Source organism: Neophocaena asiaeorientalis, unplaced genomic scaffold (genome assembly GCF_003031525.2).
Source record: "Neophocaena asiaeorientalis asiaeorientalis breed wild unplaced genomic scaffold, Neophocaena_asiaeorientalis_V1.1 scaffold72, whole genome shotgun sequence".
Taxonomy (NCBI): Eukaryota; Metazoa; Chordata; class Mammalia; order Artiodactyla; family Phocoenidae; genus Neophocaena; species Neophocaena asiaeorientalis.
Window position 1 is genome coordinate 13085851 of NW_020185336.1, and position 27804 is coordinate 13113654.

At 35.7% G+C, this 27804-nt stretch overlaps 1 protein-coding gene across 2 annotated transcripts in view; it reads left to right on the forward strand.

Annotated features, from left to right (window-relative positions):
• The window catches only part of STAM2 (signal transducing adaptor molecule 2), a 46952-nt gene extending 28709 nt beyond the window's left edge, over positions 1 to 18243 (forward strand). Inside the window, exons 5-14 of one of the 2 annotated variants that reach the window (XM_024735970.1) lie at positions 204 to 350; positions 1914 to 1983; positions 2520 to 2706; positions 6090 to 6184; positions 8224 to 8306; positions 8441 to 8528; positions 9509 to 9563; positions 13433 to 13586; positions 16215 to 16384; positions 17866 to 18243. In XM_024735970.1, coding sequence (XP_024591738.1) covers positions 204 to 350; positions 1914 to 1983; positions 2520 to 2706; positions 6090 to 6184; positions 8224 to 8306; positions 8441 to 8528; positions 9509 to 9563; positions 13433 to 13586; positions 16215 to 16384; positions 17866 to 18097 — 1281 coding nt within the window. In that variant the 3' untranslated portion in view covers positions 18098 to 18243. The remainder of the gene's footprint in view (positions 1 to 203; positions 351 to 1913; positions 1984 to 2519; positions 2707 to 6089; positions 6185 to 8223; positions 8307 to 8440; positions 8529 to 9508; positions 9564 to 13432; positions 13587 to 16214; positions 16385 to 17865) is intronic. The other variant, XM_024735971.1, reaches the window with a different exon arrangement.
• Positions 18244 to 27804: the final 9561 nt, after the last annotated feature.

Here is a 27804-nt window from a genome sequence, read left to right on the forward strand (position 1 = left end):
AAAAAAAAAAAAAAAAAAGTAATTTTCCAAGAAACAACTGTATATTAAAATGTAAATAAGCATTTATCAAGTGCTCATTTAGGCTAAGGATTGCTAGACTTTTGTTGATGTTCATAAAATTAGAGAATTTTGGTGGTAATTCTCTTTGTTAAATAATTCAAGTACTTATTTTAACAATTTTTTTCTTTGCCTTTCTTTAAAAGGCTCATCCTAAAGTATGTGAAAAACTGAAATCTTTAATGGTGGAGTGGTCAGAAGAATTTCAGAAGGACCCTCAGTTTAGTCTGATATCTGCAACTATTAAATCTATGAAAGAAGAAGGAATTACTTTTCCTTCAGCAGGTTCTCAGGTAAGAGATCATTCAGACTCATGGTTGACCCTATACTATTTTGAAGATATATGCCTTGGGTAAAAGTAAAAGCTGGCAAGGTTTATCTTAGTCATCATTGCTCACCTGCACTCGACATGAGTCTGTCTAGCGTAGTGCCTTATATTGAGTAGACATTGTAATTGTCAAGTGAATTACTTCTACAAATGAGAACTTTGAGAAGTGAATCATCCATAAATAATCTGTTTAATGCTACTCTGAATGTAGAGTCATGCAAAAGGCATAGATGTGTGAGAGAGCCCTTATGTTCAAGAAATATATAGTCAATTTGGAGGGTAACTATATACATGTGAAAAATAACTAGTTATAATTGACAAATACGGATGAGGGATACACAAGCTAGATGCCAGGAGGGAGAGGTTAACTACAGATTGGGATGGTGAAGAAGGTGAAGAGTAGAATTTTTAGGCTGGAATGTATTTCAGTATGTAGAGAAGAGTAAAGAGGTCATCAAGGAAGGAATGACATGAACCAGTTCATGGACTTGAGAAAGCTCAAGACCTGTTTGTTGAAGAATGAATATGCCTGGAGTGAATAGTGTAGTTTACATATAAGATGGGGTGAACTATAAGATGAGAAATTTATTTGGGGATGTAGAGGGTAGCTTTAGTAGGACAGGGGTGGGAGCAGGGATGATGAGTCACAGAGTAGGTTGTTTTTTTTAGTCTGTGGGAGAAAAACACTGTGTCTTGGCTTTTGCTCTCAGTGCCTCTTCTTTTCCAGGATGTGGGCTAGGCAAAGAGACTAAGAGAAGTACTGTATATTTTTTTTTAATTTTGGACTGTAGACTGAAGACACAAAAAGAACCTTTATAGCTGACCAGGCCTAAGGGTTCAAGGTAGAATTTTGAGATAAAAACCTTATAAGTAACAAAAGTCTAGCATTTTCCTGCTCTGTCCTTTCTGCAGGTCATTCTCAAAAATCTGTGTTAAAGAACTGGTTGATGGTTCAGAATCCTGGACATCTATCTCTGTCTTCCATGCCTTTAAGTTTAACCATGACCTTCTTTAGTCCTCTGCTATGCCTGAAGAGCCACCACCATTCAAACACAATGAGTAGTAAAAGGGGGCTTAATGTGTATGCCTAGAGCTGCACCTTTTGTCTGCGTCCTCCCTCCTCTTCTCTTCAGTCATTATCATGGCTTCTTGCCTCTACTGCTCGCATAGCCCTGTGCCTCTAGCAGTATAGCACCTCTCACTGAATGAGAGACCTTGGACCACTGAGATCAGGAAGTGCAATCAGGAAAGATTCATATTTAAGTACTTTCTGTATGCCAGGTTCAGTGTCAGATACTAAGATTTATGCAAAATGTAAACTGGTTCGTGCCCTTTGTGATTTTTTTATGTTTTCTTGAAAATTCTGATGTTCTGTTTTAGTGCTTGAAAACAACTACTTAATATTATCACAAAGACCTTCACTTTTAAGTGGAACTTAATTAACTTTTTAATTAGCATGAGCGAATAATCATAGAGCTTGTGTTTTCCTTGAAAAGGTAGTTGTGTTCATTTTACTCATACATTACAGACTGTCTCAGTTGCTGCCAAGAACGGTACGTCATTGAACAAAAACAAAGAAGATGAAGATATAGCTAAAGGTAAATAAAGGATCATGCACGTGTAATTTAGTGTTGCTAATCTAAAAACTAGTGGAGTCTGAGAAGTAAGAGAAACAATTGACGAGATATAAGATTAATTGAACTCATAAGCGTTGTCAGTAACATGTATTTAATGTCCTACCTTTGACGAGATTACATTTCACCTTTTCTTTAATGCCAAAGTTATGAGTCAAGCACAGAAATATGTTCATGACTTGTCCTATATGGAAAGCTACCCATATTATAATGTCACAATCTGTTTGCTGTAAAAATAATAGCTGCTATATATGACAGACTGTGATAATAAGGAATGAGCAAAAACTTATTTTAAAAAATGTCATGGTTCTCTGCCCTGTCCCCTCTCCCCTTCCTGCCCCCACAAAAGCTAATTGTTTAGCGTTCAACTGGACAAATAAGATATTCACTTGATTTATTCTTATTAAATAGTATATTATGTAATATTTCTTATTAAAGTTTTAAAAAATAAGAATTAATTCTGGCTGTCTTGTTTTTTGTATTTTAATTTTTCAAACTAGCTATTGAATTATCATTGCAAGAGCAGAAGCAGCAACACACAGAGACAAAATCTTTATATCCATCTGCAGAAATTCCATCAAATAATAAAGTTGCAAGGAAAGTGAGAGCTTTATATGATTTTGAAGCTGTGGAGGACAATGAACTCACCTTTAAACATGGTGAAATTATTATTGTTTTGGATGACAGGTATGTTTTAAATATTTCTGGAATATTTTGAAGTTATTAAGTATAATACCCTTAATTTAGAATGCTGGATATTCAGCTTTTGACTTTGGTGTATTTAAATCATACTAGAACCTTTTCTACCTTAGTTATTTTTTTCTCAAACTAGACTGGGTAGTGTGAGTTTCTTATTCTTTTGTTAAATTTGGTAATAAAGTATTCTTTAGATCTTGGATTAAAAATGTATTAAATAATATTGTTTATTATCACAATTGGGAAACAGAAATATTCACTCATCTGAATGCATTTACGTTAGGAGTTGTATATACTAAAATTACTGGCAAAAAAAAACTTTAGGAAGAGATATAGTTATATTACCTTTGATCAGTGCAACCAAAAACTATACTCAGCTCCTCTTAATCTTAATTCTTAATCTGCTACTGCCTTTCCCTCACAATTTCTCTATCACTTAAAGTTGTAATAAAGAATAGATCTGTCTGTATTGGGCCTAAGTCTATTTTACTTTGCTTTTAAAAGAAATTGATGAAATTTAGCAAGAGTGAGACCTAATAGCTTGTTGCTATGAAGAGAGATTGCAAATGTATTTGGTATCCATTATAAATAACTTAGTAAGGATACATTAGTGTATTTTTAAATGGGTAGATACACAAAATCGTTTTACTTTGCTACAGTAAATATTTATTGAGAAAATGTTATGTAAATAAGCTGTGTTTATAATAAAAAAGTGACCGAGGGCACAGTTCTTTCTTCATGAAACCTAGAATAAAGTAAGGGAGTTAAAGTTAGAGGTAATTAGGTGGGATGCAGATTGTGAATGCCGTAAGAGGTAACGTTGGGGTCCAGAAGAAAGCAGAATCACACCTGGTACAAGCATCTAGGAAAGAAGGCTTATCCAGAGGGTCTATTTCAGGTGTTTGGAAAGGAATAGACAAAATTATCATTTCCAGATTCTGTGGCTGTCCATTTACAAGGTCCAAGAGAATCAATGATCAGACTGTTAAAACTGATAAGAAAACAAACAAACAAACAAAAAAAAAACTGATAAGAGTTCATCAGGTTGTTGGATATAAGCTCAGTATACAAAAATCAGTGGTATGCTTTAATCACAACTATTTAGAAAATGTAGAAAAAAATGTCATTCTCTATAGTCACAAAAATTATAAATGATTGAGGAATAAATAAACCTAACAAAGGTACATAAGGACTTTATGGAAAAAATTATAAAATTCTTTGAAAGATACAAAGGAATATAAATATATGTAATATATTTATGTAAATATAAATGGAGAGATACCATGTTTACGGTGAAGAAACCTTAATATTGTAAAGATTTAATTTTTCCAATGTTAATGCATAAACAGTGCCTTTCCAATTAAAAGCCCAATAAGACTTTTTTTTAGAGAACTTGAAAACATTTTAATTTTAACATTAATATGGAATTGTGAAGGTATACAGTAACATAGAGAAGGTACTTTCCCTGCCAAGTATCAAGGCATATTAACAAGCTGTAGTAAATGAATACATAGACTGTTGCAACAGGATGGAATCCAAAAATAGGCTCATGAAAGATAGCAGCTTGCTGTTTGAAAGATAGGCTATCATAAATCAGTAGAAAAATTGGTGTACTATTAAGTAAATTTTGCTGGGATGAATGGTTTTTTATGCAGTATAAATAAAATTTGATTCAGCTTCACACAGTACATAAAATTTCATTCCAAATAAATTAAAGAACTAAACGTGGGAGAGGGATATAAAGGAAAACCTGAAACTATTAAACAAATATATAGGAGAATAGGGGTTCAAGGATAGAGAAAGATTTCTTTTTTAAAAAAGTATAGAGACTTCCCTGGTGGTGCAGTGGATAAGACTTCATGGTCCCAATGCAGGGATTTGATCCTTGGTCAGGGAACTAGATACCACATGCATGCCGCAAATAAGAGTTCACATGCCACAACTAAGGAGCCCACCTGCCGCAACTGAGGAGCCCATGTGTCGCAACTAAAGGAGCCCACGTGCTGCAACTAAGGAGCCCGCCTGCTGCAACTAAGACCCAGCACAACCAGATAAATATTTTAAAAAATAAAAAAAAATTAAAAAGTGTAAACCATAAAAGGTTGCTAAATTTGATTATAGAAACAGAAAACAACATGCAATAAAAGAAAACTGTAAGCATATGTTAAAAGACAGTGACAGTTTGAGAGAAGATATTTGCATAATGCAGACAAACAAATGCTAATCAGAATATGTACAGAACTCCTACATATCCATGAAAAGAGACAAATGACCCAGTGGAAAACGAAAAGTGCACAGAAGGTATGAACGAGCAGTTTACAGAAGAGGCATTTTGGATGCTCAGAAGTGCAGATGAGCACAGCAGTGAGAGATGATTTCTCCTGTGTGACATCATGTGTTGATTGGACAGTTAACACGTGTGAGCAGAAATGACATTCTCACACATTGCTGAGGGAAAGGAGGATGGTGAATTGCCACAACCACTTTAGGGAACATTTGGCAATACTAGTAACGTGTTCTGTGGCCCTGCAAGTGCATGTCTGTGAATAAGCTAGAGAATTGTTGCATGTACGCCCTAAAATCTAGAATGATTATTGCCCCAATCCTCATAAGGGTGAAAGACTGGAAATAACCTAAATGTCCGCCTGTATGGGGATGGATAAATCAAATATGCCATGTTTGTGTGATGGATCTTTAAAAGGAATAAGCAAGAGCTGAAAGTATTGACATAAAATTTAAAAGATCTGGGCTTCCCTGGTGGCGCAGTGGTTGGGAGTCCGCCTGCCAATGCAGGGGAAAGTGAGAGGCCCGCGTACCGCAAAAAAAAAAAAAAAAATTTAAAAGATCTATAATGACTAGTATTTATATCTATAGAGCTGACTATAGATATCTATAGGTATATAGATATCTATAGATATATAGATATTTATATCTATAGAGTTTACTATATAGATATTTATATCTATAGAGTTTACTATATAGATATAGTAAAAGAATAAAAAATACACTTGAAGGAAGGTGACATACCAACTTGATAGTGGTGGTATGAAAGATGGATGTGAGTTTGGGACTTGGGGTTGTTGATAAAGGAAACTTCAGTGTTATTTATAATGTTTTGATTTTTTTTAAGGCCCAGAATCAAATATGACCAGTTGCTGATTGGTTCTAAATTTAAGTATGGGAGTATGGATGTTTTGTTTTATTTGTGCTTTTTTATAGTTCCTATTAAGTTTAAGAAGAACTACATTTAAATATAGTGGGATTTGAGCTGGTATTTTCAAAGTAGGCTAAATTTAATTTTTATCTTAATTACTTTTGACATTAGTGTACTGAAATGTAGAGTAACAAGTGACATTTTTGTACTGTATTTTCAGTGATGCCAATTGGTGGAAAGGAGAAAATCACAGAGGAATAGGACTCTTCCCATCTAATTTTGTAACCACTAATTTAAACATAGAACCTGAGGCAGGTAAGTTAAGTCTGAGGGAAGGTTAAATCTATTGAAGTTTTTTTAAACTTGAATTTTGTGGTTCAGTTTGAAATATAAAGTAGATTGACATTTAACTCTTGTTTTAAGTCATTTATTTATAAGCAATACAGTTTAACATACTGCTTACCAAATTAAGGCATTAACTTATCCCAGGTCAATTCCAAGGGTTATTTCCTTATCATTATATTTTAAATCCTTTGAGAGCTAATGTACAGAGGTACAATTAAGGCATAAAATAAGCTGTGCTTGACCATGTAAATATTTAAATCAATGTAATTATAGTTTTAAGAGGCAGTATGTGTTTGTTCAGTACAAACAAATATTTGTTTTATTCATCACTGAAGCACAGTATCAAAGCGGGCCGGGGGTGGGGTGGTGGTTGGGAGAACTGGTTGACAAGTGCTGAGTGTGATTACAGGGGTTAGGAGTACGCCTAAGTTTTAGACTTTTCCTCACCTTGATTTGATCCTAGCGAACTCAGAACAATAACAAAGTCATGTAATCAAGGCAGTAGGTCCCTAGTTCAGATCTTCTGAACTTCACTCAGTTTTGCAGCCATAGACCGTTCCCCTCAGCTGCTGCCAACCATACAGAGAAAGCTTCCATTTGTTAGGCAGGCAGGGAGTTGGGGGGAGCTGGGTGTAAAGAATAGCTGATGATAACACTAATGATGGTGAGGATCAAAAATAGAATTGCTCAGTGGTGTTTAAGCACTCATTTGTCAGGTGTTAAGCCAAATCTTTTGCTTGCACTATTTCGTTTAATGTTCATAAGTCTGTGAGGTAGGTACTTTTGTTACCTCATTTTACAGATAAGGAAACTGATGCTGAGGTTATGTGGCTAGTAGGTGACAGCCAGGATACTAAAGTCAGCCAGTCTGCAATTAGAATGTACTTGTACTAACTGACTCACTGCTGGACATACTGCTTCTAATGCTTATAGTTCTAGAGAAAGAACCTAAATTGAAAGCTCTCTGCACTGTGTGTAACATCATCTTTGTATGGGTAGGGTGATGCATTCAATTAAAATGAAGTGTAGAGAGATGAATACTGAGTACTCTGCCACTATTTATACTTTTTATTCCTCTAGTCTGACTCTCTAAGTAGGTATGAAAATTGGAGACACTAGTTTTAATAACTTGATAGACCACGCTCAGGGAATCCTATACTATGGTGATTTCCCCTTGGCATAGGCTAGAGAGATTGAGCTGCAGTTTTAAAAGGAAAAAATATTTGGGGTTTTCAGTAAGTCCTCATGTTATGCTGAGCTCTGCTCCTTAGGGCATATTTGAAAGTTAGCCAAATATTTGAAATAACTGTTGGGACTTATAAGTTCTTTGGTTATATAAATTTTGATTATAATTTTTTTACTAAGATTTACTTTATTAAAATATAGTACATTATAGCAGTACTCCAGTGAGCATTTAAATAGTTTTTTGTATATGTATGTTTGTAAGTTATTTTTCAGCCTTCTTTTTCCTAGGAAAAGTTTTTGTTTTGTGTTGCTTTAACCGTTATCAAAGTTAGGTTGAAATCAAGTCTATTTTTTTGTACATATAGAAAATAATTTTTTATAGCAAGGAAAGAGTGTAGAAGGAGTTCATAGATTTAACTCTGAAATTAGCTAATTAGATAATACTCTCTGTCTACTCTCTCATATATATATATTCACCCTAGTGATAACACTCAGTTCTCAGGAAAGTGTCTGTAATGACAGTTCCCATGAATTGCTTACTTGTTCCTCTATAATGTAAGTTCCATCAGGGCAGGGATTCTTATCTGCTTTATTCATTGGTGTATTTCCAATGCCTAGAACAATGCCTGGCACGTAGTAAGGGCTAAATAAATGGTTGTGGCATGAATGAGTGAACATACGTAATAATTTATATTGATTATGAAATGTGATGATTATTTAAAGGGTTTCCATTTTCTTATGGATAATCACAGGCTACTTATAAATTAATGACTAAAATACCAAAGTAAATACTAAGGAACTTAAAGTTTACTTTGTTTCCATAGCAGCTGTGGACAAATTGAATGTAATTGATGATGAAGAGGAGGAAATTAAGAAATCAGAGCCTGAGCCTGTTTATATAGATGAGGTAGGATCCTTCTTTTGTTTAATGGTTAAACTGTTGAGACTTAAAATGTATTATCCTTGAGAACACTTGGAAAGAGTAATTTTTATTATCATTGAAATTAAAACTCTTTGTAAAGTGTCCTGTTACTTTTTTAGGTTAAGATGGATAGAGCCCTGCAAGTACTGCAGAGTATAGATCCAACAGATTCAAAACCAGACTCCCAAGACCTCTTGGATTTAGAAGGTGAATATTAGGGATTAATGTCATTTAATGTTTTAGCTATTTATAATGTCTTAAATTTCTTCTGCCTTGGGTTGCTTCCAGAGTTTAGAAATCTCTGGTGGGAAATAGACTGGTGTAGTAAATGAGTAAACATATTACTTAGAAGATGTTGCTATAAAACTGCCTATCCTGTCCAGTGAAGAAGTCTTTGCTTTTCTCTAATATCACTAGTGAAATTTGCAGTCCAAAAAAGAACAGAATTAGAAATAACAGCATATTAATTGAGTCAAAATGTTCAAAATTCTTATTCCTTTTAATTCTCTTGTGTCATAATTTTAAATGTCAAAATTATACATGATCTGTGTTAACTTTGTAATGCAGTTATTTGATGCATGCTGATGTGTCTTTTTAGTCTCTAAGAAATCTGAAACAATTAAAACAAATGTCTTTATGCCTTTTTTAATCCATTGGGAGAAAAATCTCTGTGATAAATGGATAAATGTTATTAAATTTTTTTATGGAAGAAAGCCTGGTTATGAATATATAATACTGTGCTATTGTATCAGTGTTTGCATTTGGAGATATATAAAATGTTTTATTTTGAAATGGCTTAAATAAATGAAAAATGTTCATATCTAATCTGTACTTAATTACATATTTTATACACTGTGACTCAAATTCCTTTTATTTTAGCTAATAATTGTTTTCTAGGTATTTTTAAGATTTTTGAGGTAACTCCAAATTTCAGTCTGCAAACTTAGTACTTCCAGAGAACATGGTGGGATTTCTGTTCTGATTTTGACTTTGCCTTGGTCACATGATATTAATGTTGGTGCTGAATAGTATTAAATTTGGTCTTTTATAGTCCCTTCTCTAGCATAAACTTAATTCTCTTTGTATTTTGCATGGTGTTGCATATGGTGCTCTGTTGTTCAAAATTGTTGAAATTGACTTAAACTGGTTTTTAGTTTCAAGATTTTAAAATATTTTTGTATTTACAGATATCTGCCAACGGATGGGTCCAATGATAGATGAAAAACTTGAAGAGATTGATAGGTGAGATTCTTCATGCAGGAAATAACAAATATAGTTTTCCTAAGTTTACTTGTTTTTGGCAGAACTTTAAGCTAGGGAGTTTTTGTGGAACTGTTCCAATCTTTTGAAATTGTTTCTCAGTTTCCAAAACTCTTACAAACTAATAGCAGAATGGTACTTTTGATTTTGGTGCAGTTTTTTTCATGGCAATATATTACATGCAGAATGATAGACTCCAGCTCTTACAGTGCCAGTCTTCCTTTTCCTACTTGGGCTGGAGTTGAGAGAGAATGAGTTGTGAAGAATAAAGCACAAAAATGGGAATAGGGATCTTAGGCAAGCATTGTTTTGTTATATAATGAGAAGTAGTATTTGTAAAACTTTCAAATGAAATTTCCTATGTGTTTGTGACTCTAAATCCAGTGTATATACCTTCTGTTCTCATTTTTTGTTCCCTGTATTTCTGTATCTCTGTTGTCCTTTTAATTTCATTATCCCATCTAGTCTTACACTTCCTTAGAAATAGTAGCACTGAAAGACAGACTGTCAGGGTTTTGAACTTTTAACTTAGTTTTGCTCCTTCTCTTATTCCTCAGAGCTTTCTGTCTGAAGTCAGAGGGGGCCGCCATAGTGAACAGCAGACAAGGAAGAAGGCTTTAGTGTTCCACCATCCTCCCTTTCTGTTTACTGAACTTGTGTACAAAACAGCACAAGAACAGGAACTACTTTACTTCTTATCTGCCTTTACCAGAGAAGGGTAGTAGCAGCAAGATTTTTTCTAGTCACTGAAGATTATAATCTTTGTTCCCTGAGACTTTTTTTTGGTAAATTTGTTGTATTTTCTACAGAAATGAAAAATAAATCCCTGTCGCAGTAAATGAAATGATGGTAGCAGTTTCATCACATTTTATTGGTCTTATTTTGGAGAAAGCATTGAATATCTACCTATACATCTGTTACTTTGGTTTCATTGAAGGCATGTTAATGGTCAGTGAATAATCAAATGGGAAAGATTAAAAAGAAAGATAGTATTATCTTAGGTGTGGTTAGGGGTGCAATTATTATAAACCTTTCTGGAGCCTAAACATAGTCTATATCTTTTAACCCAGCAATACTAAATACATAGGGATATATGCAAAGATTTACCTCTTAGAGTGTTCTTCACAGTGTTATTTATAACAAACTTGAAAGTAACTAAAAATCTCTTTTTTTCCCCTTAATTTTTATTTATTTATTTTTGGCTGCATTGGGTCTTTGTTGCTGTGTGCGGACTTTCTCTAGTAGCAGTGAGCGGGGGCTACTCTTTGTTGCAGTGCTCAGGCTTCTCATTGTGGTGGCTTCTCTTGTTGCAGAGCACGGGCTCTAGGCGCGCGGGCTTCGGTAGTTGTGGCTCACGGACTCTAGAGCGCAGACTCAGTAGTTGTGGCACAGGGGCTTAGTTGCTCCGCGGCATGTGGGATCTTCCGGGACCAGGGCTCGAACCTGTATCCCCTGCATTGGAGGTGGATTCTTAACCACTGCGCCACCAGGGAAGCTCTAAAATGTCTTTCAATGTGAAATTGGTTTAAAAAGTATTCTACATCCATACATTCTACAATAAAAAGCATTACCACTGATAAATATCTATTGACATGGAAAGATGTCATGCTATATAATGAAAAAAAACCCCAAAGATATGACAGTATAATTTTATTTTTGTTGATAAAAAAGAATATCTTCAGAGAAAAAGGTCTAGACCAATTAAAAATTAGAGTGATATTTTCTTTTTTTTTTTTTTAGAGTGATATTTTCTGATACGAGTTAATTTTTTGAGTGAAAGCTCACCTGTTAACCAGTTCTCTCTTCAGTTTCAGTTCCTGAATGGGCCAGCTGGCATTTTCCATTCCATGCCCACTAACTGCAGATGCATCTCCTGTTCTGGAAAATGCTTGCTGTTCTGCAACAAATTTTTATTGACTATTTACCTTTGTCAAACATTCAGAGATGAATAAAATATTGCTTCTTCCCTTGAATGGATCATTGTCAGTTTGTTTTTCCTTAAAAGAAAAACAACTTTACTGTCAGAATTTAAAATTTTACATTTCATTTCTGTCATTGTACAGAATGAAATTTGGTAGCATTTATCACACTAGGAAATTATATTGTGTAAACAATATAAATTAACCCCAAAAAAGTGTACATAGAGTTATTGAAGAGAGATCCATAGCTTGAACTTTTAACTATGTTCCAGGCTGTTCTAACGTTCTTTCCTTCTACCTTCCGAAAACCGTTTTCTACCACCTTAATCAAATTACCCTCTTCATTCTTCCCTTGTGTACCCTTCTCGTTCCTTTCACTTGCCTTAATTCACACTGTCCCACTGACCTGACTTAGTCTTCCTTTTTTTGCTTGGCCTCTCCATCCTTCCTCAGGTGCCAGCTTAAGTCCCAGCTTCTCCCTAAAGCCTTTTCAGTCAAATTAATCCCATCCTCTAAACTCTTCTGTTCCCTACCTATTTCATTTAATTTTGCATTCAAATGTATGCTGTCCTACATCATTTGCTATTTTTCAGGTACTTAGCCTTGTCTCCCTAGTAAGTTGCAGTCTTTCTGAAGGAGAGGACCACACCTTCTGCCTAATTTCTCTGTCCCAGGATAGTGCTGGGCACAGTTTAGTAAAAATTTGTTTCTTTGGTATTATGTCTCAAATCCTGGAAGGTGATCTCAAATGTGCTCAGTCATCCTGCCCTTCTATGTTCTTCTGGTATTCATCAGTATACTGGGTTATGTGGACCAACTGCCTATGGTTACTTCTTAGTCACAAATTTGTCAGCATGGACACTAATTTCTGAAGCTTCCTGTATGATTTATAACTGGTATTTCTGAAAATAGAGTTTGACCTCCTTTATACAGTCACACATGCAAGAGAGGAAACAGCACTTTTTGTTTGTTTGAGACATAACAGTCTCTGATAGAGGAAAGGTGACAAGTCCTGACAGGACTCAATCCAGGTCATGTATTTGGGAGCCCTGTGTATGGCTGCCTGTGTTTGCCTCTTGTCTCTCGAGTCTCTCTGTGTACATATTTAAAAAGCTACATTTAATAAACAGACTTGTGGGTGCTTTAGGCCAGATAAAGTGGCCGTTCAACTTTTATGAACTTGTCAGTTGCAAAGGGAGTTCTTTATTACTCCCAGGGTAACAGGCAAAACTGTACCAAGTCAAAAGGATTTGCATTGGAGTTCCTTGGGCAGATTTGAAGATGCAAATTTGAAAATGTTCTTATTTGGACCTGGTTTCACTCACTTTTTCGGAAGAAACCAGCAAACAAGCAGTAGAGACTAGTTCATTATATTGTTTTCATTTGCATTTTCAAGGATACTTATTCTTTTTTTTTTTTTTTTAGTTAATCCTTTCATGAGTATGAGCAAATGAAAATGTGTGTGATTTTGTTTGTGAATGTACTTTTATCTCAGTCATATTGTATTTCATAGCAGGCTCTGGGCCTTGCCTGAGGACTTTCTTCTACTAAGATTTTTTTAATTAAGGCTTGGACTCTTCCTAAATTTAGAAATTACTCTTCTTTGTAATTGAATTTCCAACAGAGACCTGTAACATAAGAAACAACATTCTCCTGGCACCAAAATTATGAATTGATTGCATTTTATGAGGTGTGGAAAGGAGTTCCCCTAATATTATGAAGTCATATCAGCCTAGACATTACATGAATTAAATAATTCCTCCTCCCATTTTCCCTTTTTGAATATACTTTCATATATATAAAGAACCTTTTAAAATATGAGTAGAAAATGTGGTAAATTTTAAAAAATAATTTATGTTGCTAAAAATTTTAAATATGCTTAAAATGCTTAAAAACTTTGAAGAGTATTAAAGTGCTTCCCTTCTATGTTAGGAAGCATTCAGAATTGTCTGAGTTGAATGTAAAAGTCTTAGAAGCTCTGGAACTATATAACAAGTTGATGAATGAAGCACCAGTATATTCAGTCTATTCAAAGATCCATCATCCAGCACATTACCCACCTTCATCAGCTGGAGTTCCAATGCAGGTGAGCATTTTTGAGAACATTTTTCAAAATTTAAGAAAAGTTTTAAATTTAAAAAAAGAAAGCTTTAAAGCATAGTATTAAAATTTCTATGGTCTATGAATAATATTATGAAATTCATCTTTGTCAAAAAATGTTGGCTAAACAATTAGTGTTCACCAGGACAATTACAAAGACACTGATACTTCACAAATACATTTTAGTTCATTTATAACATAATGAAGAGACCATTAAATATATGAGGGGAGTTCTGTTCTTCATAAGCTTTTGTAAATATAAAGCATAAATCCTTTATGTAACTGTAAATCCTTTTTGTAAGTATAAAGTATAAATCCTTTGATTTAGGACAGTGCCTGGCATGTCACAAGTTCTACAGATGAGGTACTGATGCTGTTCCTGTTGCTCAGCAAGCAAAATTTAACATTTCTTTTAAATTTCTGTTAAGATTTCTTTGACTTACATGATTATTAAAAGGCTTCATTAAAGAACTCATTTTGTTCTCAGATCATGCTTTATATTTTCTTAGATGCACAACTTAAATTGTGCATGCATAACATATATGATGCAGGCATATAGATGCAGGTTCCATGAGCCATTCATGAACACCATCTTTTCCAGAACTTTACACCTTTTCTGTGTTTCCCAGCTGAACTGAATATTTATATTTACCAATATCCATTATTCTGAAACCTTTTTGAAATTTCAGCCAGTTAGTGGTTGAATTCAGAATGAGTTTGGATGAACAAATTTCATATTAATTTACAAAAACTGGTATGTAAACGAGTGTGTGAAGGAGACACCAAGGAGAAAAGATAGAATATGGATGCATAATCTAGATGACTTGACACAACATAATTGTTAAGTAAAAAAAAACGAATAGTTACCATGGTAACTCACATCAGACAAGATGCATTTATCAAATATGCCATGCCCTGAACTTTTGAAAATGATGAAAGAGTCATTACATATGAGGATAGAAAGAATTTCTGGGTGCAAAAGACAGCTGGAGTTTATTCAATATTGCTTCTGTTTTCAAAGAGTTATCTGCTAAAAAAAAAAAAGAGTTATCTGCTGCTGCTATGAACATGGAACAAAAAGAAATGTTTGCGCCATTGCGTTATGGGACTGTGTGTTGTATTTCTTTGTGTGTCTGGAAAGGGTTATTTATTATTCCTATGTCAGGTTTTTCTGTTTAGTTGCATACTATTTACAGTCTGTGTTTCGCTAAGCATAACTCATTTCTTTAAAAAGCTAGCTTTCTGTCTAGTTTGATTCTTCACATGATGCTATCTGTACTATTCGTGCGTAACAGCATTTGAAATATTCAAAGTTCCTATTCTAATTTGAAAAAAAAAGTTCGTACTAAAAAAAGTTAGCGTAACACACCATTAATTGCATCTGTGAAGGCCACTCAGGAATCCTAACCTGCAGAAGAGGTCCGCTTCCACCATCTCAGCCTGTGGTCAGTGGGCTGTTATGTGTCTGCTAAGGAGGTAATATGATTGTACTTATTAATGTCATAGTTGATTTGGCATTTCTAGCACTCTAAATTTTCATGTCATTGGTCTTTGCTTTAAAAATAGCTTAGTTTAAAACTTATGGTTACCAAGGGGGAAGGGGTGGGGGGGGAGGGATAAACTGGGAGATAGGGATTGACAAATACACACTACTATATATAAAATAGATAACTAATAAGAACCTACTGTATAGCACAGGGAACTCTACTTAAAACTCTGTAATGAAAAAAAAAAAAAAAGAAAAAAAAACTCTGTAATGACCTATATGGGAATAGAATCTAAAAACAGGTGGATATATGTATATGTATAACTGATTCACTTTGCTGTACAGCAGAAACTAACACAACATTGTAAAGCAACTATACTCCAATAAAAATTAATTTTTAAAATGAGCTCAGTTTAAAACTGGAGCGATTGATATTTATTAAACGTGCATCGTTTTGATGCTGTATTTGGTAAGCAGATGGTAGATCCTGTATGTTACCCTGGAAATTAAGTAGGGCACATATAAATATTCACAGAGACTTAGACCTTTGCTATTTCTTAAGAGTACATCTCCTTTACCCATAGTTCTTCTTTCCTTTTGTCCTATCTGTCCTGCAGGCAGGATGAAGGAGGCATTGGCAGAGAGGGCCTGCACTCTGCCTTGATACCATTTATTCTTCAACTTGCTCTTTTAAGTTTCATTCTTAAGAAGTTGAATAAGTCACCTGAGATGGGGGTGAAGAAGGTCATCTCTCTGATGGTAACTTGAAGTGATACTGTGCTGCCCTTCAAGGGAGTATATAGTTTTCTGTGGCTCTTCAGCAAGACACGTTACTTAGTAATAGGCAACCTGGGTGGATTCCAACGTGCTCCTTAAAAGTACACCACCTCCCTTCCTTTCAACCCCCTGCAAAATAAAAGAACAAGTAAATCATAAATTTCCATAGATTTGGCACTGTGATTTGGAAGCGCTCCACATTTTATACTAAGGTGGATAGATTGGTAGAATCAGATTGCTCCCCAAAGAAGTATAACATTTTATTTCATTTAAGTCTTTTAAACTTTTAAATGTATCGCTAGGTAGTTGTTTGGGAGATCAGTGAGTCAACTTTTTCTCTTTGGTTAATAGACATATCCAGTTCAACCACATGGTGCAAACTATATGGGTCAAAGTATTCACCAAGTCACTGTTGCCCAAAGCTACAGCCTAGGACCAGATCAAATCGGTCCAGTGAGATCGCTGCCTCCAAATGTGAATTCCTCAGTGACAACACAGCCTGCTCCAACTCCATATTTAAGGTAAGTGTTTGGGAGCTGTGTTAATTTTGTAATTATATGCATTAAATTTTCACAGATTTTCAGAATGAGAATAATTAGACCCTTCTCTTTATAATAATAGTGCCCTCTTTTGCTATTGAGATGAAGTTGTAGAACTTCCCATTCAAGATCCCATGAAATCGGAATGGTGCTGTCTTAGCTTTGTTAACCATACTGAGATGGTGCCTAGACCTGGCTTATGGTCTGGGTCCCCGGGACAAAATAAAGCTAACTGTCCCTTACAGGACCCAAGCCTGTACTTGGGTCCTGTAAGGGTATACTTAGCACGGTGCTCTAATCAGCCTAGTAAAGTAGTCCCAGACATATTTTAGGAGCATGTACTCCTAAAAATCAGAAAACTTTTGTTACTTTGACTCTTAAACAGAAGTGTGTTTGAGCTGTGGAATTTGTAGTCTAAGTTTTCATACTACCTTCTATTCTGAAAAACATGTTTAAATCTTGCCTTCTGTTAACTTTGCTTAACCACACAAAATGTTTATTCAGTACAGTCATGTGTAATGATTTGTAAGGTCTCTTCCCACTCTTAAATTCCATGTGTATAAATTTTAGACATTATCTGGAAATTAAATAAATCTGTTGATATTGGTGTTTGATTAAGTTAAAATGTAAAAATTTTGTTATCCTGGGTGACACTAGGAATTACAGAGAGAAAAATGAGTATAGACAATACTCGTTTTTGGACGAGTATAGACATTAATCCTCCTATATTGAAGCAGTGTATTTGGTGCATTTAAAAATTATATATCTTTTGAAAGATATGCTATAGTAATTACAGGAACAAATGAAAGTCCTGTGATTTGGTGTGACTTTTCAACTTAATGGGGTTTTGGGGGTTTTGTTTTGTTTTTGTATAGTGTCAATATACAAATAGGTCAGGACTATTTTGAGGGTAGATTCAGGACACTTTGTGGATTACATGTTCTCCCTGCCTTTATTATTTTTATGTAGGGATTCAGGTTAAGCTACCCTGGGCAGCTTTGAAAGTGCCCTACCAAAGGAAAGTATAAAGAGTGGGTGAGGAATAGTGGTCTCCTCTGTGCTGATCGAGAGAAGAGGGAAGGGAGAAAATGGGCCGAGGGTGTACTTGAGCCGGGGTTTTGTTCTCATTGCAGCTGGCCAAGTACACCAGCATCAGAAATAATCTGCATCTCCTCAAAAGATTTCTAAATGTCTTCCGTGAGAGATTTTGGAGAAAACAGAATTAGATAGGCCGTATAATCCTATATTTTATTTCTTTTTGAGTACTTTCTTCTTCCCAAATATAAAAATTACATTAACAGTATTGGATAGCTGGAGTAGTTAAATCATAATCGGAATAGTAGAGGTATATAAACTTAAAGAGACGGAAAAGACATTTTTATTTTCTCATGATGATTGATCTCTGACCGTAACTTAGATAATGTAAAGTAAATATGGTTTTCTTTTTAAAATTTTGTTTGTAGTGCTGGACAAGACTCTGTTTCCAATCCTACTTACATGAATCAGAACTCTCACCTTCAATCAGCTGCTGGTGCAGCTGCTTACACGCAGCAAATGGGGATGTCTGTGGATCTGTCATCTCACCAGAGCACTACTTCCAGTTTGCCGCGGTCGGCAGGGTTTGCAGTGGCAGCTCCAGCTCATTCAGTTGCACAGCAGCAAACAGATTACCCTCAGCAGCAGCCTCTCCTTTAAAAACAAACCAAGCATTTTCTTGAAAGCCTTCCTAAGTGTACTACTTGACCATTGTGATTGTAATCTGAAAATATTAAAAGAAGAAAAAAAATTTTTCTCAGCTCAAAAGGCCCATGAATAAAGCTCAGAAACGTATTTTACTCTAACAGGCCATAAAAGGTTTTTTCAGTCCCAACTTGTTTGAGGTCAAATTTTTGATGAGAGGCAGCTTCAGTTTCCTTCCAGTTAGTTTTTTCTTACTTTCAAATCTCTCTACACAAATCTGGACAACCAGTAAGTATCCTTATGACACTAAACAACATGACATAGGAGCGTATAAAGAAACCACCATTTACCCCTAAAATATGGTAATTGGGAGAGCACTGAAACGTTTAAGTATTTTTTGTCTGCATATTTTTTTTTCAGAGTTTCCCACCCATCATTATTTTAAAAGGCAAACATGTTTTTGTGTACGCTAGCTTCCCTACATATTTCCTTTGGCTTCTTACATTGTAGTTGTGTTTGCAGTACTGTCAGTTTTGCTCTCAGTGGTGTGTTGAGTAGTAATTAGCATATAATTGTCTACGGAAGCAAGAGCACTTTGGGAGGAACAAAAATGTTTTCTGTTATTATCAGTGAAGACCATGTAAATGCAGTTGTGTGATAAAGCATTTAGCCAGTCCCCCAGTCATGCCAACAAGTGGGCTGAGGAATGCTCCACAAAACATTTCCATTCCCTGGAAAAAAACGATTTCTTTTCCTACAAGGTTCCTTGGCATTTAGAATTGCCACTAATGACCTTTTCAAGTGATTTTGGCCATTCTCTAATGAAGGTATGGTCAGTTTTTTTGTTTGTTTTGTTTTCCTGTAGTGTGGTGTGCAGAGATGCTGCATTCCCTTTTTACAGAGTATATGTGAATTTAAGCTATGAGACGTTCCTAATAATTTGATGTGATATATATACCAAGTGTGGATGATGTGTGTTTTTATTGATGTTGTTCTTTTAAAGAGATGATTTGAATACCACTGGTATGCCAGACTGTTGAAAATTTTGCCCATTCCTTTCAAAAGTAATCCTGAGCCTGTGGAATAATAACAGGCAATGGCTTTATAGGGAAGCCATCAAGACAGTTTTCCTGAAGCCTATGTTTTAAAGTGAGTTTATAGTGCTAACAGATTCCATGTACTTTAGGAGTTCAGTAGTAAACCAATAAGGATTGTTTTCTTTCCTAAAAATTTGCACACTACTGCATCATCTGCCAACTTTTTAGATAACACAACATGCAAATACATATGCTTACAGATATATGGTATTTAGACTGGGGAAAAACAATGGACATAAGTTTTGTTTTTAAAAAGTTAACTTGTGGGAATTCTCTGGTGGTCCAGTGGTTAGGACTCGGCGCTTTCACTGCTGGGGCCCGGGTTCGATCCCTGGTTCGGGGAACTAAGATCCCGCAAGCCGCCAAAAAAAAAAAAGAAGTTAACTTGCATGGAAGCAAGATTTCTATATTGTTTTTTAAAGAAAGCCCTTAATCTTTCTACCAAGAATCTGTTTGAAGACAGTACTCTGGAAATTTTTGTCATTTATGTAGTTACAGAAATTTGATTATAAGTATGTTCTTTTTTCAAAGAAACTGTATATTAGAACAAAATAGTCTTAGGTATACTACTTGGTCTACATGTAAAGGGAAAAACAAGCAGTATTTGAAAGCCCAATTTCTGTCATTGTCTTATTTCAGGTACAAGTAACTGGAAAGAAACTTAACCTTTCATGTCTCTGTTTTGTTTTTTATCCAGTATTTTCCTTCTATGTGAATTCAATTATATACTTACAAAAAATTCTAAAATGGCACCTTACTTTTTTGGAAATGAATCTTCTATTCTTTAAAGAAAACAAAACATAAAAAACATTTACAAAGCTGCTCTTAATAATAATTAATGTTTGCATATATATGGAAAATCTTATTTTTTCCCCAAAACAATATTTAATAAAGTTATTTTAATGTTTGTGTAAATAATTCATGTATAATTGTGATCTGAATTCTAAAATCTTAATTCTGTATAAGTCTTTGAAGTAGAATAAATACTGCACACCCACTAAATCGGGATCTGCCATTTAAGTTCACCTAATGTAGTTTTGTAATGATGTAACATGCAACATGTATATAGTGTATATTGGCATTTAGCAGTGAAATTTTATACATCCAGAAGTTTCTTCTCCCTTTTAAATTAAAAATTATTTTTGCCATACTGTAATGAATTTTGTGTTGCAGGTTGTTGATAGTATAAAAACGTTATTGAATCTGTGTACTGAGATGATATTTTTGGTGTTAATAAGAAACACAGGGTTGTTATTTTTCTTTCTTTTTCATGATCTTATGGATTGTATTTAAGACCTGTTTATAATTAAATGTTTTCTGCCAAAGGAATTGTCTAACATCAGATTTCTACATTAGGTTCATAGGTTTATATAAAAAATAAAAATAACTTCTGCTTTTTCATATTGTATCTTGGTACATTAGAAAGAATTCCTGAAAATTTATAATAAAATTAATTTTCGCTAATGTAGGAAAAATTTCCCCTGGATGTTAAACTGTATAAAGTAGGATATGTTCTTATAGTTTGGAAAATGTATGGTCTATCAGTATTGTCTTGTAATTTGGTAATTTGTTTATAAAATTACCTGAACATTAAATAATTATAATATTTATATGAACTAGGAGTTGATACTTGACTAGGTAACAAATTTCACTGTAAATTTTTGAAGATAGTTACAGTTTCATTGTCCAAATTTTTAAGAAAATTGATTATTAGATGTTAAAAATAATTATGGCTTAAAGATTTAAAAAGCAAGTTTTTCTTAGTAAAAATTGTGTCAAGGCCCCTGACTTCTAAGAGAGGATTTATTGAATTGTCATTATGATGAGAAAGCTGAAGTTATTTTTGTAAATAATAACTTGTAAATAATATAGCACCAGTCTGTCATGCTTTGTTTCTGTCAAAAGGCATTTTTCTTATTTACTTACATCAGTTTTAGTAAGTAAAGGGAGGACTCAATTCTAGGGATTTGATTTTTTTGTTGTTAATTTGATTTATTTTTGTTTGAAGGTTAAAGATTATTTTTTTTAACGTTTATTTATTTATTTTTGGCTGCATTGGGTCTTCATTGCTGTGCTTGGACTTTCTATAGTTGTGGTGAGTGAGGGCTGCTCTTTGTTGCAGTGCGTGGGCTTCTCATTGCGGTGGCTCCTCTTGTTGCGGAGCACAGGTTCTAGGTGCGCGGGCTTCAGTAGATGTGGCGAATGGGGTTAGTTGCTCCGCGGCACCTGGGATCTTCCCAGACCAGGGCTGGAACCCGAGTCCCCTGCATTGGCAGGCGGATTCTTAACCACTGCACCACCAGGGAAGCCCCAAGATTTATTTTTTAATAAAGCTTTCTGCAGAAGAATTATTCTAATTTTACCAAGCCAAATTTGAGTTTGCATTTTTAAAAAACATTACTGTGTCAAAAAAATTAGGTTGCTTATGTAGAGTAGTGGGATGAATAGTGTCCTCCCAAAATTCACGTTCACCCAGAATGTCAGAATGTGACCTTATTTGGAAAAAGTCTGCAGATGGAATTAGGTAAGGATCTTGAGATGAGATCATCCTGGATTTAGGGTGAGCTCTAAATCCAATGACAGGTGTCCTTATAAGAAGAGAAGACACGGAGACAGCGAGCAAGTCATGTGAAGATGGAGGCATAGATCAGAATTATTCTGCCACAAGTCAAGAACTGCCTGGGGCCACCAGAGCTGAAGGAGGCAAGGAAGGATTCTTCCCTAGAGACTTCAGAGGGAACATGGCCCTGCTGACACCTTGATTTCAAATGTCTAGCCTCTAAAACTCAGAAGAAATTAATGTTTTAAGGCACTATGTTTGAGGTACTTTGTTATGGCCGCACTAGGAAACTAATGAACTTGGATAAAAGTGTACAGCAAAATCTGAATACCAAGCATTCCAAACTTTTACAAGATTGGTTAAAATTATCACAAGAGTTCTGAGACAAATGTTTGTAGCCCAATAGCAATCTTTTATTATCTTTTCCAAACTATAATGAAATTGCATGGATAAATGAAACTAAGACCCCTGATAATCCCATAATCCCATTTTTAGTGATTTTTTTAAAAAAATCTACATTTCAATTATTGCTTTCTTTATGCCAGAGGTGTTAACAAGATTGTAGCTTATGCATTTACTATTCACTCTTCTCCTCTATCTTGAGTAGTGGGTATTGAACGAAAGGAGAAATGTTCAAAGGCAAGCAGAGGAACAGAAGAAGAAACCAGAAAACTGGATTGGATATTCCCCAGAAAGGCTACTGAAGAATGGAGTTGTGTTCTTATTTTATACCATTTAATATACTAATGAGGAAAAGAAAGACTTTCCAATATCTTTACATCAAGTCAGTGACCTCTACTAATTACATGTGGTCTAGGGAGCCTGCTACCTTTAAAAAAAAATTGAGGTGAAATCATATAAAATTAGCCGTTCTGAAATGAACAATGGCATTTAGTACATTTATAGTGTGCAGCCACCACCTCCCAAAATTAGACTTTTTGTGTCTCGCTGTTTTCACTTAGTATAAAGTTTTTGAGGTGCATCTCTATATATACCATAATATATGAGGTTCATATACCACAGTTTATTCATTCATCTGTTGATGGATACTTGGGATGTTTCCACCTTTTTGCTGTTGTGAATAGTACTGCCATGGACATGCATGTACCTGTTATTTGAGTACTGATTTTCAATTCTTCTGGATCTATACATAAGAGTGGAACTATTGGGTTATGTGGTAATTCTATATTTAATTTTTTGAGGATCTGCCAAACTTCCACCAACAGTGCATGAGGGTTCCAATTTCTCTACATCCTCACTGACGTTTATTTCCTAGTTTTAAAAATTATAGCTCTCCTGGTAAATGAGAAGTGGTACCTCATTGTGGTTTTTGTGTTTCCCTAATGATTAACGATGTTGAGCATCTTTTCTTGTGCTTGGCCATTTGTATATCTTCTTTGGAAAAATATCTGTGTGAGCCCTATGCCCACTTTTTAATTGGATTGTCTTTTGTTATTGAGTTGTAAGAGTTCTTTATATATTATGGATACTAGACTCTTACTATATACATGACTTAGATCTAGTTTCTTCCATTCTATGGGTTATCTTTTCACTTTCTTTTTTTTTTTTTTTTTTTCGGTATGCGGGCCTCTCACTGTTGTGGCCTCTCCCGTTGCAGAGCACAGGCTCCGGACGCGCAGGCTCAGCAGCCATGGCTCACGGACCCAGCCGCTCCACAGCATGTGGGATCTTCCCGGACCAGGACACGAACCCGCGTCCCCTGCATCGGCAGGTGGACTCTCAACCACTGGGCCACCAGGGAAGCCCTTTTCACTTTCTTGATGATGTTCTTTGATGCACAAAAGTTTTTAATATTGATGGAGTCCATTTTATCTATTATTTTTTTGTCGCTTGTGCTTTTGGTGTCATATCTAAGTTCATTACTAAATCCAAGCTCATGAAGATTTTCTCCTGTTTTCTTCTAAGCGTTTTATGGTTTTAGCTCTTATAATTAGGTCATTGATCCATTTTGATTTAGTTTTTGTACATGATGTGAGGTAGGACTCCCAACTTCATTCTTTTGCATATGGGTATCCAGTTGTCCCCATTTGTTGAAGAGACTGTCCTTTCACCAGCTGCTTTTTGACACTGCTATAACGTACTCTAATGGTAGTCAGTTCTAGAACCTAAGTCCTCCAACTGCAATGCATCAACCACATAGCTGTATAGTTTGCAGTTCTAAGAGGTGACAGCCTTGTCCTCATCTGATTACTTCTGTCACATACCAAAAAGGGAATCAGTGCTATCTTGTCAGCATATAGCTCCCCACGGTGAACAGGTAGCCCATGAACAGATATGTTGGGTGTCACTCTAGAGGTGGTTTTTAGCTGTCACATAAATTTTTTTTTTCTCCAAGTAACTTCAAACAAGTGCTGTGAAAAGTACGTTGTCTAAACTTTATAAATGGGACATAGAACCCCAGACAAATATAATCTTTATCATATTTCTTTCCTGGGAAACCCCCCCGCAGGGATTTTTGCCTACATGTCTTTGGTCAGGACTGTGTCAAAAGGCTACCCTTAATGGCAAGTGAGTCTGGGAAAGTGAGTATTTTGTTTTCCAGCCTCTATATAATACAGAGAAGGCAGGAAAGAAGATGATTAGGAATGAATGTAGAGTGAGCCATTCTATAGTATCTGCCACAGAGACAGACCTGTCCAGGTGTGTTTACAAGCTGGTGTTACTATTTGTGTGCCTGGTAAATAAATTCAGACTCAGATTGCTCTGTTACTGTCCCATGGTCAAATAAGCTCTTGTTCAGATTCTCTAATACAAGCACACCATAGTTTTTTAGTCAGTAAAGGCTAGAATTAATATATTTACATCTGACTTGATTATTAAAACTGGGACATTTTTTTTTTTAACCTCAGGAGAGACAGAGAAGCCCCTGGAAGTGGAGATGGGGATTAAAGATTTAAGCTGCTCCTGTCACTTCTATTTTAAAACAGATTTTAAAAATTACAGGTTTATTAGCATTCATTAATTAATTCATATAATAACATAGCTACTATATGCTGGGGATGCTAAGAACTGAATTTCCAAGGCTGAGTTGTTTCTCGCTTCACCACGCACTAACTGGTCATATAACATCAGATGTTGCACTTTGACTTGATTGTAAACCATTTTCATATACAGTGTCATTGAATTCTCAACACTTGTTAGAGAGGTAGGCAAAGAGGTTAAATAATCTTCACAAGGTCACACAGCTAGTTAAGCGGCAAAGTTAGGATTATGAACCGGTCTATCCGATGCTCGCGCATGTGCCTTTTCCCTTTTCCCTTTTCCTTTACACTAGTGTGACTATTGCCTAGAAATGATTTGTATATTAAGGTTATCAGGTAACAGCTTCCTTTCTCACAAATCACTGAGATTGATGGGGTCCCAAAGGGCTCACCACATGGATATAAAATGCCTTCAGAAGTGAGAACGCTCATCTAAAGAAGAGCATACAAGTGGCTGGATGTATTTACTGTGTAACTTGTAGCAGTACACTTAGCTCTGTCACACAGGTGGGCTGATGAGACCAGAGTTTGATGCAAACAGACTGGCTCTTTCTGAGACTCTGACAGGGTTCTGTGTTTGCTGAAAGAGTGAAATTCAAGGGATTGCTCTGAGGAAGACAGCAAGTGACAACTAGTTGAGTGATTTGAACTAGGAGAGTAGTTCCGAGTTGAAGCCTGGGGACCCGCCGTCAACATACATAGGCTGGTTTCTCCAAGAACTAAAGTTGCTGAGAAAAATCATTCAACCTGAGCTTGGGGTTCCGTTACATTCTCGGTAAGGGCTAAACTCTTAAGGATCACATATTAGGTAGGGTCTTCATGATCTCACCCATGTCAGTCCTTCTAAGCTCCTCCACTTTCTCACATATATGCTAGATTCCAACCCCCAAGCCCCAAATTCCTCAGGTGCTAATTTTGCTTTTTTGTGCCTGCGTTTGGCCCTATTGTTTTCTCTGCCTAAAATGCTTTTGATCACCTAATAAATTATGTTTTTAAGTGTCAGCCCAAATTTCACTGATTCTGGCTTCCAGACCTTGCTGCCCTTCTGTGGGTAGCATCTTGTAACTCTGTTAGCCTAGTTGCCATGTTGCATTGGAATGATCTGTCTGTGTGTCATATGGATGTCTCTGTGTGTGATACTATAGTTTTACTCACCATGCATTTCCAACCATCTTATTAATATTCCTCCATATGGAAATCAGTAAATAAGATAATAGGGCTTGCGTTCCCGGACTCCTTTGCAGCCATGGGTGACCCAATGACACGGTTTCAGTCAATGAGATATAGGTCAGAGGTCCTGGGGAGGGCTTTCTAGGATGAGAGAAACACCTTTGAAAGAAAAGGCTTTTGGCTCTTTCCCCTTATGGCTTACAAGGCAGATGCAGTGTCAGGAGATAAAGCAACCATATTGTGACTATGAGGAAGAAAGTTATGATGGCTCAGGAAGATTACAGATACCTGGCTCTGATGGCACCTTTGAGAGCACTACCAGTTCTAGACTCTCTTCCTCTGGACTTCCTCATATGTGAAAAAAAAAAAAATCTTTATCTCTTGTCAACCCTATTTGTATAGGTTACTGTTGGTAGGGTTTTGCTATTTGTATCTGAAAGCATTCCTACCCCCACTAGGTCTACAAAATCCTTCAGAACTTGGAGTTGTGTTTTACTCATTGGTGTATTCCCAGGGCCTAGCATAGGCATATAAAACATTTGTGGAATGAAGAATAAAAATTGATTTAGCAGAGAGCTGCATAGCACCTCACAGTGCCTGGCATTCAATAAATGTGTGTTTTCTTCTAACTTTTCTTATCCTTGTGCTTGTTGTTTATCATAATCATTCCATTTTAATGTGTGAAATCAGGATGTATTTTACAGTGGATAGGCATGCATTGTAGGACTTCATTTTATTCCCTCAAAGCTGTTCAACCAATGATGCATCTTAAACTCCAAGTTGTCTTAGAATCCAGAGAATAGGGCATTATTTTAACTGTCAAGAGACAAAGGGGGCTAGGGTCCTAATTGTCAAGAAGGCCCATAGCTCTTAAAAAAACCTCAGTGTCTCCAGTGCTCATTGAATAATATTCATGGATGCTTTCCAGAACAGCATGCTCATTTCTCCACTCTGAGCTCAGGGACTGAAGCAGCACAGAAGCACAGTGAACATTTCTTTCTGGCTTACGGCAGGAAACAGTACATCACAGACCCTTGCTATGGGCTGGAGGAGGAGCGAGTGGTTATGAAGAACACTCAGTAAATAAAGGAGTCACCTAGAAGGTTGAAAGGTCATAGGTAATTTAGGCAGGTGACATTAATAAGAGACACAACGAGAGGACATGGGGATTAAGGAAAAAGCAAATTCTACGTAATCGTCCTGACAATACTGGATATCTCCACTTCCATGTTTATACTTGCTGTGAACCACTGGTATAGATTCATTCATGTTCTCTGCCAACTTTGAATCTCTGTAAGCCTTTGTCCTTCACTGGGGACAGAAAAGTAGGAAAACTAGTACAGTATTTGAATATTAGTTGGAATTTAATTAACATTCAGCACCAATGAACTTTTATTTATTTATTTTTGGCCACACCATGCAGCCTGCGGGATCTTAGTTCCCTAACCAGGGGTTGAACCCATGCCCCCGGCATTGGAAGCGCAGAGTCCTAACCACTGGACTGCCAGGGAATTCCCTAATTTGAACTTTTAGAAGAATGTTTCCTTTCAACATTATAGAAAGAATTAGCATTATTTATGACAACCACCCAAAAATGGCAGAATGAAGACAATGAAGGATAGAGGTGATCAGATTTTATACCTACCTAGTTCAGTAAGTTATCCTTCAAGTGAAGGGTTATATTGTTCTTTGTAGTTTTTTACTCTCCCCTTTCCTGGAAGAGGCTTATACATATCTGCCCATGCTCTTGACTTCTGGAGTAGTATGTCTCCATTCAATGATTTTGGTTTTGGTTGCATGTCATGCATTAGCCAATGGGATATGAGCTGATGCAACAAATGCCCACATCTAAGCAGAAGCTTAAAGAGGCATCACGAAATTCCTGTAACTCTG